The sequence below is a fragment of the Garra rufa genome, chromosome 14 (assembly GCF_049309525.1).
Source record: "Garra rufa chromosome 14, GarRuf1.0, whole genome shotgun sequence".
In the NCBI taxonomy this organism is placed as follows: domain Eukaryota; kingdom Metazoa; phylum Chordata; class Actinopteri; order Cypriniformes; family Cyprinidae; genus Garra; species Garra rufa.
The window spans coordinates 32,714,749-32,735,664 of NC_133374.1; the positions used below are offsets into that span (position 1 = coordinate 32,714,749).

At 39.1% G+C, this 20,916-nt stretch overlaps 1 protein-coding gene across 1 annotated transcript in view; it reads right to left on the reverse strand.

Annotated features, from left to right (window-relative positions):
- Positions 1–1,028: 1,028 nt before the first annotated feature.
- Positions 1,029–20,916, reverse strand: part of tenm4 (teneurin transmembrane protein 4) — a 169,972-nt gene continuing 150,084 nt past the window's right edge. Inside the window, exons 24-27 of the mRNA XM_073817373.1 lie at positions 15,953–16,249; positions 13,477–15,091; positions 11,473–11,615; positions 1,029–4,000 (exon numbers count right to left, since the gene is read on the reverse strand). Coding sequence (XP_073673474.1) covers positions 3,242–4,000; positions 11,473–11,615; positions 13,477–15,091; positions 15,953–16,249 — 2,814 coding nt within the window. The 3' untranslated portion in view covers positions 1,029–3,241. The remainder of the gene's footprint in view (positions 4,001–11,472; positions 11,616–13,476; positions 15,092–15,952; positions 16,250–20,916) is intronic.

A 20,916-nucleotide genomic window follows, 5' to 3' on the forward strand; every position in this document is an offset into this window, starting at 1 on the left:
ATATTTATGTAATCAAAATCTGTTGCAGTGCAAAAAAATGATGATAAAATACTGTTGTTGTACATACATTGCTTTATGGACCATAAATATGGTGACAAATATTTGGCGGTGCTCTGTTTTGTTTTTTTTGGGACTCTACCCTCCTCCACAACCTCATTTCTGTGTTTGAATATTTCAATCACTTGTGCAAAACTTCCGAAAATTGTAAACACCTCATTACACAACGTACAATTAGATGCCAGAACCACTTAACGTCAAATTCCACATTAAAGGCATTAATTTGCAGTTCCACTTTAGAAGCAAATTGACATGAAATAGAGTAAGACATTGTGCTTTTTTTCTGTGCACCACGTTGTTTGGAGATATTTGGACTTATAATGTTTGCATGCATCTAAAATTCTTCAACCTGGAGCTTTCGGGTAAAATATTAGAGTAATCCAGGAGTATTGCTATAAATGCGATGTGAATATTGTAGCATACTAACATACTATTCTTACTAGTTCTGCAGCACGTAGTGTGCAAATGTGCAATATGCAAATTAATGCATTCATTGAATAGATGAGCTAATGAATTTACCAAAATATCCTGTTCACATGTGCTGCGTGGAACACTGTACTGTTATATAAAGTCATAATATTCTAGTGTGACTAATAACCCAACACAGTAATATCAGCTGTGATGATATTAGCTCATCTTTCTCACTATTTGATCGAACTGCAAAGAGGATAAAAGTTTTAAAAACAGAACAGTAATAGTGAGATAAAGGTTAATATAAGTAAAAAAAGTCCTAAATGTAAAAAGTTAGGAGAAATATCAATTGTGATATATCTATATAAAAGCACAGTGTAAGATATATTCTTTTTTTCACCAAAACAGGCCTCCATAGAGTTGTTTTCACATAAAATAAGTTAAACAGTACAAACCAGGGGCAACAGGAGTGTTCTGGAAACCTGTTTGAAAACAGTTATTAAAAAAAAAAAAAAAAAAAAATTAAATATGATGGAAATCACAATGACGTGAAATAAATGTAAACACAAAATATTCTTTATTTTTTCGTCTTTAACTAAAGACTACACAGATTCACTGCTGTAGCTCTAAAAGGTATCTACATTTGCATTTTTATTTACAGCCCATTTCTTGTCATCTTATTTACATTTCCAAAGAGAAGCATTTAGAAACACAGTGTTGAGAACAAACGAAAAGTCCAAATGAGTCCAAAAGTTTAGAAAAAATAAAAGCCTTACGATGCATGTCAGTGCAATTTAACACATTGCATTTTTTCCTTCATTCATCATTGTTTTTAAATACAGCGATATTGTCAGACTCATGATGTCACTGCATTCAATGACAGTAAAACAAACCAAAAATATGCTCGACAATATTATACAGCTTAAAACACTTGATCTATTCATCTAGGTGACCATCCCCAAGTGAATTCCCCAAGAGCGACAGCAGGGGCAGATTCATAAAACCAAACGCTAACGTGAAGCGCCAATGCCCATGTCCGACATATTAACACCATCAAACCAGAAATAGATGCTCTTTGAAGTTCACGTATCCAGATTGTGGGTTGACGTGCATTTCAACCTCTAAATGACGCACCTTCAGGCTTTAATGCATTTCAGGCAGCTTGCAGACTTTCATATTCAGAGCACTTACGACGTCGCCCCTTGCTTGGGAGACCCTCGGGGCAAAGGCTGTTCACAGGGGTTGTCACCGTTCCTTACCACAATGTGCAGTGCTTGCAGCACTCAGTACATTTCTTCTTCTTCTTCTTCTTCAAAAAAAAAGGAGTCTGAGTGCACGTTTAAGTAATGTGCTTCTTTTTTTTAAGCATTCATGCCGCTTTACGCTTGAAGCGTTTATTTCACTGACAAACATGAGGATGTATACTCCTCTAAAAAACACAGCACTAAAATAAATACTGTCATTCTTAGGAATGGCCCATATGCAACTCCTTGTTTTAACCATGAAAACAAATCAATTGAATTGACCGACTTTTCTGGACTTTATTCCATGTGTTGAAACACTAGGCATTGTTCAAGTACAACAATTAGCAATAAAAAGGGACAAATGTTCACATTTTTGTATGCTTTCACAATTTTTATACCGTTTTATGTGAGTTACTATGAAATAATGTGTTGCTCTCAAACTATTTTATTACAAAAACAACCATAGTCTCAGTAGCTCCATTCCAAAACCTAGTCAGCTGCCTTGCTGTGTACTGCCTTCATAGGCAGCACCCTAACAAGATGGAACCATCATAGGTGATTGATTTTAATCTCTCACACATTTCAGTAGAGATTTCAGTTTTAAGCACTGAATTAAATATTTAAAAAAATTTAATCAACATTTCTTGCACCTCGTTGGCCATCTTGGATTTGTTTTACTCACCTGGCTTTATCTGATGCTGCCTCGAATAAGACTAAATCTAACTACCTATTAGAACAGCTGTCAAATCAGAATGACCATTAAAATGGTAAGCAGCTCACTAGGTTTTGGAGCTGTTTGTAGTTTGTAAAACTTCTGTCAATTTTCCAGATTTTAAGTGTGCATACTTCATTCTTTGTTTCCCTTTCTATTCGTGTTTTAAGCCATTTGGTCAAAATCTGAAATAAAAATAATAATAAAAAAATGAATGTTACCAGCAAGCCACCCAGTCCCAAAATATTACAAGACACCACAACAAGTTTTGAACATGAGATGGGTTCAGCTAGGAATCTGAACTGGTAGCGATGCACTGCAAACACCAATGTCCTTGTTTAAGAATGACACAGCCGGTGGGCTTTCAAGTATAAAAAGAAGCGATTAAAAGAGGTCTCTCCTTGGCTGAGGCGCGGGAAAAGGCAGAGTGGAGTGAAGCTCGTGAATAACAATCTGCTCGTCTGGCAGCAGGCTGAGCCAGTGAGCATAATGCATTACCAGCCTTCTTCCTATATTCCTTTGAGCAAACCCACAAACTCGAAGGCAGAACCGAATAAACCGCCGACACTGCCATATGCCGTCTTCTAGCAGCCACACTTAAGGGGCAAAGGGGGTTTAAGAATTACCAAAAGAGAGAAGGGCACTCTGCTGTCGAAACAGTGCAACTGTTTTCAACCATGTACGTCATGTATTAAAAAAATAAGTCTGGCACAGTCAACATAAAAATAAAGTAACATAATATGGTCACAAACGCAACTTGTCTTTGGCAAGAAGTCCTGGACGCTGAGTCCGAGCACGGGTTCCTTTCGCGTTCATGTCACCTGCGACCCATCTCAGTCTGTCGCAAGAAGTGGATGTTATTTACGTTGTCGGCCAACTCTGGGAACTGGTCGACCGATACTATGTAGAAGCCTTCGTAGCCCGCCACGCGTCCGGCACTCAGGAGCTGCTGCCTCTCGCCATCCGTCCAAGCTCGAGAGCCCTCTTCTCCTTGCCGTAGTCTGTGACGTTCACGAGCCCAGGCGGCTGTGACGACCCTCTGACGTGCGAGCTCCAGTACACGGACTTTCTCTTCATCCTGGCTGCTGCCGTAGCGGACATTGAGGCACAGCATACCGTACTGGAGCTGGATATCGGTTATGCGACGCGAACGGCCACTGAGGACAGTGTTGACTTGTGAGACTGTTACGTTCACACCCGTCTCCAGTGTGCGCTGGCCCACCGTCATGCCCAGCAAAGATAGGTCGCCCTCTACCGGTCCTGATTTCACAAAATAGTGCGTGTCCAAACCTGCAATGGTGAAGTGTAAATCCTGCAGGTAGGTGGCCTTGTCTAGGACCGCTGCGATTCGTCGTCCATCCTCGTTGGCCAGGCTAATAATGTCAGCAGCAACACGGCCCTCCCGGATGGCTACTTTCACGCCTTTCCCGAAGAGCGTGGCCCCTGTGGCGAAGAGCGTGCGGTGAGGGGTTTGAGGGCAACCGGAATCACTCGACCCATAGATCTGGTCAAACCGCTCCAGTCGGACGAAAGACTTCAGCTGCCTTTGGACTTCACATTGTACACCTAGAACGGACTGCAAGAAGACAGAGAAAACTGCATGAGTGTCCTGGCATCAACTTGTGGGTTTCACATTGATCATGGGTGACTACTTTCATTGAGTGAATAAATTAAATGATATTGCATCTCCAAAACAACATTCGCAATTACTGCTGACCACAGTGAGGTCTGTGGCGGTACTGATTGAATGTGACATATTATGACACGTTGCATCTCAGCAAAACACTGTACGTTGTAAATCCTTGCATATGAAATTCACATTCATTATATTATCTCCTCCAGTGGCAGGCGTCATGCGCCCACCGCCTTCGCTGCTGCTATTTCCTGGGAGTAAGAAACATTTCCTGATGGTTTGTGCATCATGGGTGATCTCAGCGGGAAACTCATCCTACCCCCACGTTCAGCTGCTCAACTTTCCCCTCAACCAAGAATCGTGCTGCTTCATTAACACTTCAAACATTTCACATTTCCTGATATAACTACGTAGCATATCTCATTCTATTTTATGTTCAGGTGTGAGGAAGTGCGGATCAGGTGATTTTTTTTTTTCTTCCAAATGTGCTGATCTGACTCTTCAACTCTTGAATAACTTTTGTTTGTAGGGAATAAACAGGTTCTCGTGAGGAGAACTGAATACAAGACTCTCTTTAGGCCAACAATTATGCAGTAATAAGTCATCCTCTCCTTTAATGTGACTTGACGGGAAACCCTCGCCCCAAGAGTAGATTTAGATAACCATGAGGGACCTAAGCGTGCAGATGGATTGTACTAGTCCTAGAAACAGCATGTTCTGGGTGTCAGACTCCAGGGCTCATGTCCGGAAGGAGAAACAGAGTCCAGCTGAAGCTCTGGCACTAGAACAAAGTTCTTGTGTTATCTGATATGATTCCCTCAGAGGATATGTCCCCATCTCTCCCTTTGCCTTCTTTTTGCTCTCAGCTGAGTGTCGCCCTTCACTACAGATTAAGTTACTGAACTTGGAAAGGAACAAAAGATCTCTTCAATATTTTCAATAGATAGTGATGAGATTTAATGGACAACAAATGGGGTCTCCTGTTCCTCACAGGTTTCTCCTGATTGAAATCCAGAATTGAAATCTTTAAGATTAAAAATTCTAAACTGCTATGCACATTTAATTTACAACAATTTAAAGGAGAAGATCACTTTCAGAACAAAAATTCACAGATAATTTACTCACCCCCTTGCCTTCCAAGATGTTCGTGTCTTTCTTTCTTCAGTCGTGAAGAAATTATGTTTTTTGAGGATTTCTTTCCATATAGTGGACTTCTATGGTGCCCCTGAGTTTGTACTTCCAAAATGCAGTTTAAATGCAGCTTCAAAGGGCTCTAAATGATCCCAGCCAAGGAAGAAAGGTCTTATCTAGTAAAACGATTTCTAAAAAAAAATAAAATAAAAAAATCACAAAAAACTGAACTCTGTGTATTCCGGTTCATGACAGTTAGGGTATGTCACAAAACTCCCATCTCATTTTCTTCCCTAACTTCAAAATCGTCCTACATTGCTGTTTTAATTTTTTTTAAAGGCATTTGATCTTCTTTGCACATTTACTTTGTAAACACTGGGTACTTCTGCAGTGATGTAGGACGATTTTGAAGTTGGGGGAGGTTGAAAAACTGTCTTGAACAGGAATACACAGAGTTGACACAGACCTAGACAAGGAGCATTTGAGGTTAAAATGTATATAATTTGTCAATTTTTTGAAAAATAACTGATCGTTTTGCTAGATAAGACCCTTCTTTCTCGGCTGGGATCATTTAGAGCCCTTTGAAGCTGCATTTTGGGAGTTCAAACTCGGGGGCACCATAGAAGTCCACTATATGGAAAGAAATCCTTAAATGTTTTCTAAAAAAAAAAAAAAAAACAATTTCTTTACAACTGAAGAAAGACATGAACATCTTGGATGACAAGGAGGTGAGCAAACTATCTGTAGATTTTTGTTCTGGAAGTCAACTTTTCCTTTAAGTAGGCATTTGCTGACAAAAAAATTCAGAAATGCCTGTAGTATACTTCACACTGCACCACAATTTGTTTGTTTATTTCACCAGCCTTCTCATTCTGGTCACAGTTCAGAGGGCACAGAGAGATAAACGGATGGTGAGGGCCAACTATGCTGCACCCTACCTATTTGACTTTTCTCCAACCAAAAAAAAAAAAAAGGGAAAAGGAATGCATCATTCATATAGCACTGGGTGGTCAGACAGCATGAAGGTCTATCAGTGCAGGGCTCTGATCAAAGTCAAAATCAATCTGCGGACATCCAGTGGATATCGGCCAGCACATTTGCATCATTTCTCATCCACACAGGTCTTTAAGACCCTGGGAGTCTAAACGGCAAGGGGAAAGAGAGTGATAAAAAGTCAGCGCTCACTATCCAGCTGTTGCTGGAAATTTTCAGAGCACTAAATCCATCACGTTCGGTGTTAGAGGCAGGAGAGCTCCTATCCAAAAAGCCTCCAATTGAATTAGGAAGTGCTGGCTAAGAGTAAGAACCCAGGATGGAGCAGGCGAATCTCAAAACCAAAGTCAATATTTCGCACCAAAATCAAAAGCGAAAAAACATCATATCGATATATTAAATTGTATTTTGTAAAACGACAACAAAACACCTGGAATTATTGGGAAAAAAAAAGAATTACATGAGTACATTATGACGTCTTTATTTAATAAGAACGTTAATTTGGCAATGACATCATGTTAATGAAATTAAAATAATGTCACTAATTGTCCTTGTGCGAAATAAAATTTCTTGTTTTTTTGTTTGTTTGCTTGTTGTTTTTTTACATTTTGGGACAAAATCTAACACATGCTGAGTTCATCCCTCCTTCAGTGGTTCTTGTGTAGGTAGTAGGGTTTCTTATTAGTTGTAAAATAGCAAATTTCAGGCAGAAAAAAAAATGGAGAAATAGCTACTGGTAATGAAGGGTCATTTCCTCTATGCCTTCAGATACTCTGCACTGCAGGTCTTGTAAATGTAACATGGGCATTATGGCATAAACAACCCACTTTAGACTCTCAAAAGTGCAGCAGTACAGCTGCAAGGCCATTAGTAGATTTTTTTTTTAATGCAGCTGCTTTAAAAGCCCATAAATGACCCCACAATTACACTGCCAAAAAGCAAATTGGTTGGCAATTAGAATTGTTTACTGCCCCCTAATAAAAGGGAAAAATCTGTGTGTGGGGTTGAGCCAGAGAGAGCTGATTAATGGGTAACTCAGTAGGCTTGACTACGCAAAAGGCTGTGGGACACAAATCGTTCTTTTTCGCTCTCGCTTCCACAGTAAAGTTTCAGTCTCAGAGTAAACATTCAGAAGTTTTTACTGTCTCGTAAAGAATCTAAAAACCATTTGAAATGGAAAATTCAAGCAAGGGTTTGGAATTGAATTAGGCGCTTTGAGAGCAGCCTTGAAAGAGGTATTGGATGCACTTCTGAGGTTCCCATAGGAGTGAACCCTACGAGGTACATGACAGGAGTCTCCCTTGAGGGTAGAGATTGCTGCCCAACAGAGTTCATCGTTGTATCTTTGCATTGTGTCCAAGATGATTTGAAGTCAGCCCACACCATCCCTAGGAAACAAACCTTCGAATGCAAGTCTTTTAACTTTTCACAGGTTTTGAGAAGTGGTCACACTAGAAAAGTTTATTTCCCGCTGTGTTGATGGAGGTGATGGTTGGATCCAGTGACCGCAAGTAAGCCCTAATGTTTTTAGTTTTCCATTGGTGGAGACTTGTTTTAAATACACGCCCTGACAATTTAAACAGCTTTTTATGCAAGAGCACACTATGAAGACTGTGTGCTCTTGATTAAATTATAATGATTGGTTCCCAAAAGAGAATTCATTAGGACAAGTCTGGTTTAATACCTTCTACAACAAAGATACTCTATTGGGACGCGAGCACGACTGTCAAAACCCAACAGAACTCTTTGCAAGAGAGTGTTTTCCCTCACAACTCAACTAAACAAAAACAAAATCTGGGGTGTCTAAAACTTGAAAGTCCTTTTTTGGTTACTCCGCTTCTCCTTGAATGTGTGAAAGCCATATGAAACCTGCCAGGCTGACGGCTTCAAATAGCTCCATCACTTTACATTTAAAATCTCATATCTCAGCTGTCTAAGGCTCACCCATGTCGCTCAGGCTCAAATGCTTGCTTATTATAGAGCCTGATAGTTTGAGGTTGTGCTGCTTATACTGTTTGACGCGTGGAATGGAAGTTCTTACCATCAAGGGAACTAAACTTACCATACCTATCAGTTTTAAAAATTCAAGCAGTTTAAGTTGCTTTTTTACATCCACATAGCATAGGGGTGGGCAGAAAAAATTTTGTATATCACGGTACAACTGATTTTATGAAATGCTATTAACACAATATTTATTTTCATTATCTAAGAGGTAATGTATTAAACAATTGTGTTCTAAAGACTATTTTTCATATATCAATGAATAAAAGCTTAATTAAAAATTCTGAATAAAATGAAAGCTTAATTTCTAATTTTTCTAATTTTCTTTTTAAAATTTACTGGGAGACATATATATATAGCCACTACAGTATAAATGCTATGTCAAAAATTCTTATAAATGTGGAACTTTAGGTTATAATTTATATGAATGTATTTGACAAGTCAAATGATTTGTTAAAATGTTATGTTAAGTCTTTTGTGCTCGCCAAGGTATGGAAGCCACTGTTTCCGCCACTGAATAAAAAAAATAAAAAACTGCATGAATCAAACTCACAATTCTTTTTTTCTCAGAATGTCAGATATAAACTCGCAACTGCATTATAATGTCAGAATTGTGAGAAATAAACTTCAAATTTTGACTTTTTTTTCAGAATTCCATGATACAAACTCGCAATTCAGACTCGTAATTTTGAGATATAAACTCGCAACTGCATGTTATAAAGTCAGAATCACAAGATATAAACTCGGAATTGCTAGTTATAAAGTCAGAATTGCGAGATATAAACTTACAATTCTGACCTTTTTTCCAGAATTGAATCATAAAAAAATTTAGTTTTTTCTGTTTTTAGTATCTTGCACTTCTGACTTTTTTTCTTAGAATTTTGAGATATAACCTCACAGTTCTGACTTAATAACTCTATAAAGTCAGAATTGTGAAATATAAACTTGTAATTCTGAGAAAAAGTCTTGATTGCGAAATATAAACTAAAAAAGTTTATATCTTGCAATTCTTTAAAACTTGAAATTTTGACTTTTTTCTCAGAATTGCATGATACAAACTCGCAATTCCGACTCTTTTTTTTTTTTTTTTAGAATTGTGAGATACAAAACCGCAACTGTGTGTTATAAAGTCAGAATCACAAGATATAAAGTCACAATTCTGACCTTTTTTTCAGAATTGCGTTATATAAAGTTTTATTTTGCAATTGTGAGTTGGTATCATGCATTTCTGACTTTTTTCTCGCAATTCTGACTTTTTTCTTAGAATTGTTTAATTTAGTCCAATAAAGCCCAATTTTGAGGGAAAAAATACTGATATGTTTTCAGAATTGCGAGTTTATACCTCACAATTATGACTTAAAGGGATAGTTCACCCAAAAATGAAAATTTCATGTTTATCTGCTTACCCCCAATGCATCCAAGATGTAGGTGACTTTGTTTCCTCAGAAAAACACAAACGAAGATTTTTAATGAAAACCGGTGCAGTCTGCCAGCCTTATCATGGACGTGGATGGGCACCAAACCTTTAAAAGTAAACAAAAACATGCACAGACAAATCCAAATTACACCCTGCGACTCGTGACGATACACTGATGTCCTAAGACACGAAACGATCGGTTTTTCTGAGAAACTGAACAGTATTTATATCATTTTTTACCTTTGATACACAGCCACGTCCATCTGTCATGAGCACGAGTTTGGCATCAGTCACGTCACATGTGCATGCGCTCTGGCGTAGAATACGCAAACACCGTAAGCGATCTGTCGCATGTATACGACACTCATTGTTAACATAGAGCACAGAGATTGTGGGTATAGCGGCTGTTCAAAATGGTAATTACTTGCGCGTATCCTGATTGTTTAAACCGATTTAAAGCTAAAAGATTACGTTTGCTTGCGCAAACTCATCCGGGACTTTTCACTGATTTCCCCTTACTGAGTTTGCGTATTCTACGCCAGAGCGCGTGCACATGTGACGTGACTGATGCCAAACTCGTGCTCATGACAGATGGACGTGGCTGTGTATCAAAGGTAAAAAATGATATAAATACTGTTCAGTTTCTCACAAAAACCGATTGTTTCGTGTCTTAAGACATCAATGTATCGTCACGAGTAGCAGGGTGTAATGTGGATTTGTCTGTGCATGTTTTTGTTTACTTTTAAAGGTTTGGTGCCCATTCACGTCCATGATAAGGCTGGCAGACTGCACCGGTTTTCATTAAAAATCTTCGTTTGTGTTTTTCTGAGGAAACAAAGTCACCTACATCTTGGATGCATTGGGGGTAAGCAGATAAACATCAAATTTTCATTTTTGGGTGAACTATCCCTTTAACTCACAATTGCATGTTATAAAGTCAGAATTGCGAGATATAAACAACTGAGAGACATAAACTCGCAATTGTAAAAAAAACAACAACTGTGAGTTAATATCTTGCAATTCTGACTTTATAACTCGCAATTGCGAGTTTATATCACACAATTCTTAAAATTGCAAGATTTAAACTTGCAATTGCGAGAAGAAAAGTCAGAATTATAAGATATAAAGTCGCTATTTTTTTTTAGCTGTTTTCTATTTTAATTTATTTTTTTAAATGTAGTTTATTCTTTCGATGGCAAAGATAAATTATTATATATTATATGCCGTTTAAAATAATTTAATATGGAGGACAGCATTTGACACCGATGGATATGCCAACTTCTCAAAAAGTATTTGTTGTGTCAGCTACCCATAATACCGTGTAGCCCTATATACCCTATATCTTCTCGAAAGAACCATTAGTTTGAGCCAGGACAGCTTAAGAGGTAAGGTGTCCTTACCAACAGCCAAAAGAGCCGCCACCATGTCCAACTGGCTTCTCAATTATTCAGATGGCTTAAAGGAGGCTCGATAATCAGTGCATGTCTGAGACTGAGAAAAACAGGGAGCATTGAGACAAAGAAGCATAAAGATAGGGAAAGAGAGGGAGACAACATCTTTTAGAGAGCTAAAGAGTGTGAAAGACTGAGCTGAAATCAATGGCTGCTGCTGGAGGAAATTTGGAGTGAATTTCCCTAATGGCAGTCCTATTACAAGGGCTCTTTAGCTTGACCCCTTTCCCTTGGCTTGAGGAGTCAGAGCAGAGGCCATGCTTATTCGCACAAGCATCTGGGTTGATTGCTGTAGACTCCTTTGGGAGGCGGCAAACTGAAAGGTCAAGGTACTGCAAATAACGTCTGAAGTTGGAGTCAAAGGCCAGGTGTGTTTTTAAAAAGGTGGGCAAAAAAAAAGACAAATTTGTTGGATGAATTACCTTGGTGCTGTCCCACTCTTGAGTCTTCATCTGAGTGTGAATGAGCTCGTACGAAGGCTCCATGCTGTCCGTGGCAGGTTTGTGGTAGCCAGGGATGACGTTGTATAGCTGGAAACCAAACGTCACTAGCCAGCTGTTAACATCTGTTGAAAGAGAAATGCTGCGATGAAATACACTTACAGCAGAGCAAAAGGTAACTGCAGCACTCACTGATAATACCTGTATAACAATTTACTCTATTTGGGGCAAACTACAGCACAAAAAGCGTAATTCATTGCAAATCAGGACACATGCCAAGTGAGCTCCTTCTTGAAATAAGCTCCTGCAGTCATTACAGGCAACACTAGTTTCAGAGACTGGGCTAAATATGATTAATCCTCCACAGGAAGTGGCAAGTCTCCAAAAAAAGATAATCATTTGTAGCAATTTGTCCACACAAAAACCTGATAAAATTACATCCAGCATGTGAGAAACTTGATTTTTTGAGAACTGCTGGTGTCCTTGATAATCATACATATTTCATGCTGTGACCAAATGTGTCACCCTTTCTATAATCAGAAAATGTATTTTTGTATTTGTGCATATTCATAAGCATTAGATAGCGAATCAGATACAGAGAGTATGAACCTTACCAGAATCAAATAGCCTTTTTAGCGATTTTCCCCTGCTGCATCAAATACATTAGTCACGGATAGAAGAGACATTGCTACATCAATGAAGTGCACACTGACGACTGCTCCTTTATTTAAGGCTGTGTCACTTGACAGGGTTGTTTTAAATATGAATGTGATTAAGGACATAGAAAGGACCCTTCTGTATTTGGGAAAGGAATGAAAATGTCGATGCCATCATTCATAAAAGGCTGACGACCCACTCAAGTACATCTAATATCCAGCAGAATCTTTAGATTTCCTTCTTCAAAGCTAACTTTAATGATGTACTGTAGGGTACAGCCTAGTGCCTATGTGGTTAGCTTAGCTTGAAATACAGCTAGTCCAAAGTAATATTAGCCAGTGAAAGCCAGCATAGGCTAGTTTAGAAAATGCTGGTTAGTTAAAACACAAGAATAATCACAAGAAACACACCAATGTTGCATTTTGGGGAATGGTATGCAATGCATAACCTAAGCCAGAAAAGTGAAAGGTAAAACTTGTTCTGGAAAACTCTCATGAGATTTACTTGTGTTACATCCAAGGTAAGGGTTAGGGGAAGGGTTGCTGCAGCACTCCAAATAAGCTCAGCGTATGAATGTTGCATTTGAATCTTAAGAGAACAAGGGCTCATGTCACCACAAATCTTTTCAACAGGATACCCAAAGGAAATACACAGAAGAACACACTATCACAAGGCCGCTCTAACATAAACAACCTATATCATGATTCTATAGCATTTATTTTTCTCTGATAGCAAGAGCTTGAACCAAGGCTTTGATTTCAGTCAAAACCCAGCATGCATTTACTGTTATAGACTACAAATGTGACTATAATATTTTGTTTTCTTTGAGCAAGGCTGTGATTTCACTTTCAAGTGGAGAGAAAAGCGAATCAGCCCCTAGCTTCTAGTTTCATGGACTCCTTTGTGTTATTTGTCTAACACTAGGGAGCATTCACTACTATTTACCTCCCGCACAGGCTGGGGAAGCATAGACTGATGGGGTATTTCAGAGGAACAACCTGAATGAAGAACAAAGGGGACTTTGTTGTGCTGTCATTGCTCACAAGCAGTGTATGTGGAGGCAAGAACACCCCAAGCTGGGGCTGGGCCGAGAGCCTGAAAAATAATCACTCTAGTGCAAGGATTCTTGGCACCAGGTGTTCATGGTGTTTTAGATTGGTGAGGGTAAATTGTAACAGTGAAGTTATTTACAGGCTATTTAGTAACCCTTCCAGCCTTCGTTTTGAGGTGCTGGCATAGGCTCCATGCTAATAAATATCCTAATAGATAACTGACAGATGGATGGACATAGTAAATAGCATGGGAAATGATAGGAAATTATGTGGTTACCTGTCATGTAGCACTTGGTTTCTTGGTTGTTGCTCAGTGGGTTGTTGTTCTTAAACATGTAAAGGTTGAAGGGCACAATGTTGTTGCTGTTGAGCCGCTTCCAAACATCATGGTCTGGAGTGGTCCATCGGCCTGCAAGAACATCATAATCTCTGCGTCCCATGTGGACAAGCTTTGTAAGAGGCTCATAAAGGCCACCTTGGTAGCCTATTACTAGCTGGAAACTTGGGTTGGAGTCCAAATACACTTCGCCAAAAGCTGTGCGCAGGATCTGTTTGATCATGAGACCGGCACCACTGAATACAGCCAACGGTGTACCGATGTTGTCACAGGCCACGTAGAACTCATCCCCACTGCTCAACTCCATGGCAAAGAGGTGGCCCTGAAGGTCATAGTAGAGCGAGGTGATTTCTGAGCTTGAGTGATTGTACATGTGCGTGACTCTGGTGGGACTGGACAAGTCTGCGTAGAAGAATTGCAGATGGTGGCCTTGGCTGCTTCGACTGGACACTCTCCTGCCCAAGCCATCATAGCGGTACTTGATGGTCCATCCGTTAACTTTGTTGTAGGCTTTAACAAGCAACCCAGCAGAGTTATACTCAAAGAATTCATTGCCTCTTTGCCTGAGGAATCCATCCTCGTCCAACCGGTACTGCACGTCACCTAATCGAGTAATGCGGTCCCGGATGTCATAGCGTAGAGGTGTAAGTCTGGCACTGTTACCGGGACTAAGCAGGTGCAAATTTCCATTCAGATCATAGCTGTAGCGCCAAAGAGGCTTGTCGTTGATTGACACCACTTGGAGTTGGCCATCAGCATCATACTCGTAGGCGTAACGGGTGGTATTTGCATAGGGCCCCACTTTAAGCTCCTTGGCCACCACTCGCCCCATGTTGTCATACTGTACCATCATCCAGAACATCAGTGAACGGAAGATCTCATACTGCACTTCTTTAACTCGTCCGTAGGCATCAAAGTGTTTGGTGTGAGTCATGACAGCTGTGGTAATGATCTGGTTGATGTCATAGTAGATGACTCCAAACTTGCCAAACTGCTCTGTTTTGCCTGAGACGTCATCGTAGCGATAGAGGTCAATAGGTAAGGGGGTTTCATTGATGACTGCCTGCATGCTGGTGACCCGGAAGCTGTTGTCATAATTGTAGTCGAACCGAGCATTCACCATGCCTTCCTCGCTGAAGCGAAAGATCTGTCTGTCGATGAGTGGTCCAATCTGCCTGTAGCGTATGGTACATGCAAAGCCTTCACTTTGAAGGCCCACCGTTTTCAGCATGCCTGCAGATTCATCATAAGAAAAGGCAATCCGTGTTGTATCATAAAGGATTTCTAGCAGTCGGGAGAGTTTCCCATACTTGTAGATGACTCTACGCCCTGTTCCTTGGTGGATGGTTTGAAGAAGCAGTCCATCTTCGCTGTAATCTTGCAAAACTGAGGCGTTGCCCTCAGGTGGCCTGTATGTGTTTCTGTAATAGCCGATGGAACGGGTGGTCTCCAAGGTCTGCCTGGCCACATTGGGCATGGTTACTGAAGAGAGGCGATCGTTCTTGTCAAACTCAAAGATGTATTGTCGCTGGCTGTACAGCAGCAGCACCATGGACTGCCAAAGGAAAATGACAAAACGATGCTCAGTAAGCTGATTTAATGAAGCATAGTAATTCCCAACACATTCTGAGAGCACTTCAAACAGTTAAATGTGAAATTCTCCACCCAGTGAAAGTGAAGGTCACTAAGTACCCAGGAGTCACATTGCACCACATGACTAACTGCACAACAAACTGTAGGGTGTCACAGAATCACTTCAGGGTGCATAAAAATTACAAATATGGTGCTCTACAACACTGACTGAAAAATGAAGAAGGGCAAAAACTCATTTAATGAGGATTAAGTCATCATACCCCCCCTCCCCTGATACCATTTTTAATAATGTCACCTTATATGGAGGTCAGTGGGAGGATATTCTGGAGTTTATATTTTAACAGGAAGCAACTTTTCTTTTTTTCAAACTTTGAGGCTATTGATCTTACAAGCACATGGTCATTTTAGAATGGCAAGAAACATTAAATAGAGTGAGTTTGGAGCTTACAATCAATACTTTAAACCCATATATTGGGATGTCAGCATTTCAATGTACTAAACAGCTGCCATTTTCAAATTACACAGAAAGGTCTTGTATTTCTCAGATATTGGTTCTAATTAACAAGACAGTGACATTTTACTTTTTTTCTGTGAAATTTTAAGAACAAGTTAGTTGTCAGACTATGTGCAGTAATAATGCACAACACAATCTGCACATTAGACAGGGATCATTGCTAAAGCACGTAAGGTTAAAGCTTGGTAATGTAACAAATTAAGACGTTCACTGAGTTCACAGAGATCTCTTAAGAAACAAAAGAGAACTAGAGAAGAGAAAAGAACAATTACTTTTTAACCTGATAATTGTCTAGATAAAGATACTTACTTTTTCTAGGTAGGTGTAGCTCCATGATTTTCCATCTGCAAATATCTTTGAGGTGATTCTCCCATTTTGGTCATATTCCATTCGGACTGACATTGTTCCCCTCTGGATTCCGGCGATGTGGCCACCCGGTGAGTAGGTGACATTGACACCATTTAGTCGACTACTTGGAGCCCACAAAGTTGGTCTTCCTGCATGGTCATAGTGGATCCTCAAGGTGAACTTCCTGTGGTCATCATAGACTTTCTCAGTCCTGGTTACACGGTCAAAATCCATGGATAACAAGTTCCTGTTATGAACCTATACCAAAAAAAGAAAGGTAGTAAGTTTAGGCTTCTGAATTCAACCCATAGACTTGATAAGACTTGATAGTGTCGTCTCTAAAAATCAAATTACGTTTTACTCTAATGATTTTTTACTTTCATCAGCATACCTCTAGAGGACACAAGCTTTTTAATTGATTGCTTTCTTTGTTTGCCGCATGTTAAAACAAAAAAGAATGAGCGAAGCTCTCAGTTCTGTATAATCATTTGTCATGCCTTTAAGGAATGAATTATTGAGGATAGATAACTTCCATTGTATTTGAAAGAGGAGGAAAACAATGACACTTGAGGCGCATATGGAGTTCAAAGCCCACTGCATTGTTTGAATGATGTGTCATACTGAGCTTTTGGGCTCAGTCCGAATGTGCAGAGCCCTCTGACCCCAGAACATGCTGAGATCAGAGCTGAGAACTAGTCGTGCATGGCTGGTAATCCCAAAGGAACACACAGGTCAAAGCGGGAGGCGATCAAGGATTTAGAGGCCTTAATGCCGTCAACCCTTGGCGCAATGCACTAGAATCTTTATACTGCTCTGTTGTGAATTTAGATATAGCTGGATAATATATGTGGCATCTAGCAAGACCTAACTAAATGTCACTGTTGTATTAGCATGGCCACAATGAACCTACACTTTCGAGACTTTCACATTGAGAATTATGAAATAATTAAGAAAATGTTTATAAGCATGTTTCGATGTCTGGCATAAATGCAAACTTTAAATTTGATGTAAAAGTTTATTTTTTCCAAGCACATCACTTAAAGGGTTCAATAAGGTTTGACTAAATAGTCATTTGGAAGTTTGGGCCTAACAGTCTTTAAAATGCATTATAATTATACACTTATTTCCCCATATCTCTTATCATTGTAATCATGTGTCCTCAATTGATCTTGGTTTTTCTCATCAGGTACTCTGGTACCCGGCTTGGCTCACTGTTGGCAAGGCTTAACAGAATCTTAAAGTGATTTTGCGAGTTGTTGTTGGCTTCGGTCCAGTGGTATGGCGGACGGGGGGAAGAGCAGCAAGCAAGCAGGCTTTCTCTCTCTCTCCTCCTCGTGGGCATGCTGGGAGCTCTCATCTGTGAAGGGACAATTACACTGGGGCCAATTAATGTCACTAATACCTAATTGAGAGGATTATTTTACATTAAAAGCAAGCAGCTCATGAATAGGAGAATTCCCGGTGGGGGTGACAGAACAAAGAGGTTGGCAGAATAAAGGGCAGATATTTTTCCCTCCCCACTCCTTTAAGCCTCACCCACCTACTGATGAACATGGCCCCTATTTCCCTCACTCTCATTTTTTTAAATACAGCTTGACTCTTTGATCTAAAGATGTCAAGATTGAGAAAGTGGCCTGAAATCTATCTATCTATCCATCCATCCATCCATCCATCCATCTAGAAGTTAGTTATTATTTCTGCTACTCTGTTTGGTTACACAATTCACATAGGTATTATTTACTAGACATACCAAGGCATCAAAAAGCCAGGCTTTTATAGCTCTGAGGAGCAGAGAACTTTTGTCAAGGGCCGATTTGTCCAAAGTAGGATGACAGGGGACTCGAGCGACGAGTTTAAAAGAAAAAAAAATGAAGAGAGAATGAAAGGGAAGGCTGGATGCTCATGCCAGGCTCTGGTCGAGCAGAAGTCCAACGGGCTGGAAAAAAAAAGCTCTTTTGGCAGTGAGATCCTGGGCCTCTGGAGAATGAAAACCCACTCAAGGGGAATGTCTTAAATTGGACATTCCTTTAAATGGACTAAGCTTTAGGAAAGCAGATATGCCGGGAGGAAGGAGATTGGACTTGGGAAGGTGGGAGGAAAAATAGGGGGGGTTTGAGGGAGTAACTAATAAGAACCCCCAAAAAGGACATCAAAACAAAAAGTAGGGTATACTTACACTAAACCATATTATTCTAGATGTTACATAAGGCACATTTTAATAACATCTACAAATATTTTTGTGTGGCACTGATTTTGACACTTAGAAACGAAAATCACAAACAGCAAGTTGCTCAAGCACTCTTTTAGGATTAATAAAAGAGAGCATATCGACAAAATACATAGCATAACTGTTGCTCACATTTTTATGGATTTACAGATTTTTTTTACTAGTAAGTAAGTAAGTAATTAGTAATTAGTAAGATAAAAAATAAATAACTAACTAAATAAAAAATGAGTACATATTCTATGAGCATGTACTATGAGTACATAGAAACATTGAATTGATTAAAACTGACAGAAAAAGGGCATTTACAATGTTTAAAGATCTATGGTTCAAAATTTGCTGCAATTCCTAAAAAAATAAAAAAAATAAACTAGGCAAATCTAGGTCATTTACTATAGAAATATGATGTTTTTAAATGTTAATGACTGTTATAGTGCCAGCTGTGGTCTGATCTCCCTAAAACTTTGCACGCTTGTTTAGAATCACCTGTTGCATGTGCTTACCAGGATTTGTGAACAGTTTTATGAGTTAAGACAACAGTTTTATGAGTTATGAACGATTTTGTACTTTTGATTGCTGTAGCTCCCCTGTCAGCCCGATTGGGGAAAGCTTTAGTGACGATGTAGATGGTCTGAGTACTACCATCCCTCCAAGTTTCAATTCTCCATGACTTATAGTATGGTCTGCCCAGTCAGTTTTACGTGGAGATTGCGGATTCTTGGCCATTCTAACAATTACAATAGAGCTTCAGCTCTACGCACTTGAATCTTTTCGGTTTCCACAAAAATATTAAGCAGCATAGCTATTTTCATTCAACATTAATAATAAGTCCTGAGTCCTGAGCAGCAAGTCATCATATTAGAATATTTCTGAATGATTATGTGGCACTGAAGACTGGAATAAATGTAGCTTTGCATCACAGGAATAAATTATATTTTTAAATCTGTTAAAACTGAAATATTTGTATATATATAATGATATTTTACAATATTATGATTTTATTTAATTTTTTTAGAACAAAGTCTATGTTGCTCATTTTGAAACTTGACAGTCACAGTCCATATTCCCTTTCAATGTATGGAAAAGAGCAGCGTGGACATTCTGTAAAATATCCCCTTTAGTTTTTCATTAAAGAAATTAAGTTATATGTGTTTGAACAACACTAGACAGTTATTGTATAATTCACACACTGAATTGGAGGACGTTAGACAGACACTAGCCATGTTTTTCCCTCCCTTCTTTGACAGTCAGATGAAATTTGCATGCTTTGCTGATCGAAATACAACTACTTTGAGATTACCCGACTCCTGTTTGTCAAACAAACAACGATTAAAACTAGGAACAAAAGACAACACTTTTTTTCATAACTCGGCTAATTATGAGAATATCATAGGACTGTCACCAATGCACATTTGGCAATGAATAAACAACTTGTAAGTAACGTTTGTTTTCACAAATCACCATCAATAATTGAAATTTCCCATTCCATATTCGAAAAGTCAACAAATCTGTCAAACAGCATTTGATTTTCCTCTCCGCCATCATAAAAAATTTATTCAAGTTTTTGTTCTTCAAATCCAATATTTGCTTGCCGCTTTGCCATTCATTTATAATTTTTTCCCCGTCCGCTGCTGTGGTAAGAACTGTAATCTTGTTTGCTCAGTGCGATTTGTCGCTTCCTTCAGTAAACACACTTGCCCATGTGTTGGTTTTGTTTGTTTGGAGGCAGTATAGGACACCGTTCTAATAATGTAAAGCAAACATTTAGAGAACTGTCAGTCGAGGCCTTGCATTTAAGCCTTCAGTGGTTTGGGGGATTTGAGCTCCCTGTGAGGGGACGATTTACACCGTATTTCCAGAGCTCTGTTGTTGTCAAGAGATGTGGTTGCTATGGAGACAAGGAGAAATTTGGTGGCCTGGCAGCTGTTCTTGATGGCGTGTAGTAGCCAATGTGATGGACATGTGACCACACTAATACTTAAGGCTGCTAGTGACCCACATTTCTACTAGGACTGGGTATCGCCACTACACTGCGATATCAATCTAACGATTCAATGGATCATTATCTGTCACAATATTGTAAATGGAAGTCTCTTAGCTTTCGGTTAAAACGTGGAAGCTTTATTAATTGAACTGTGGGAAATCATATGAATGCACACATAAAAAGCAATTAATAAATTCTATGGTTGAAATCATTGTAATTAAATTTTCCTTAAAAATCATTGCAATAACATATTTGCTTTTGTAAATGTGTCCATTCAACTCTCTTTCTGTTCTGCCCTTAATTCTCTTGGCTTCATGTCAACTTGACAAACATCCTCACAGCCAGCAGCTTCACCCACTCATACAGCGCACACGCACACACATGATTTGACACATTCACCCACTCATCCACCCACGTAATATCACTTGACACGTCACTCAAGGTCGCTCCATGATTTCAGTACGGATTGTCCCTTGGTTCATTCTTATATGCCGAGCCTTTCCACAGTCTGCACTCAAAGGGATTTTTTTATACATGTACACAAATCTTGTATCTGAGTATATGAAATACTGTAATTATTAAAGAATATTATTTATATAAATTATAAATTAAAATGAGATATTCTACAATTTTAACATATTTTACAATGTATTTTATTCCTGTGTTGATGAAATTTCAGCAGCATTACTTTAGTTTTCAGTGTCACATGATCCTTCA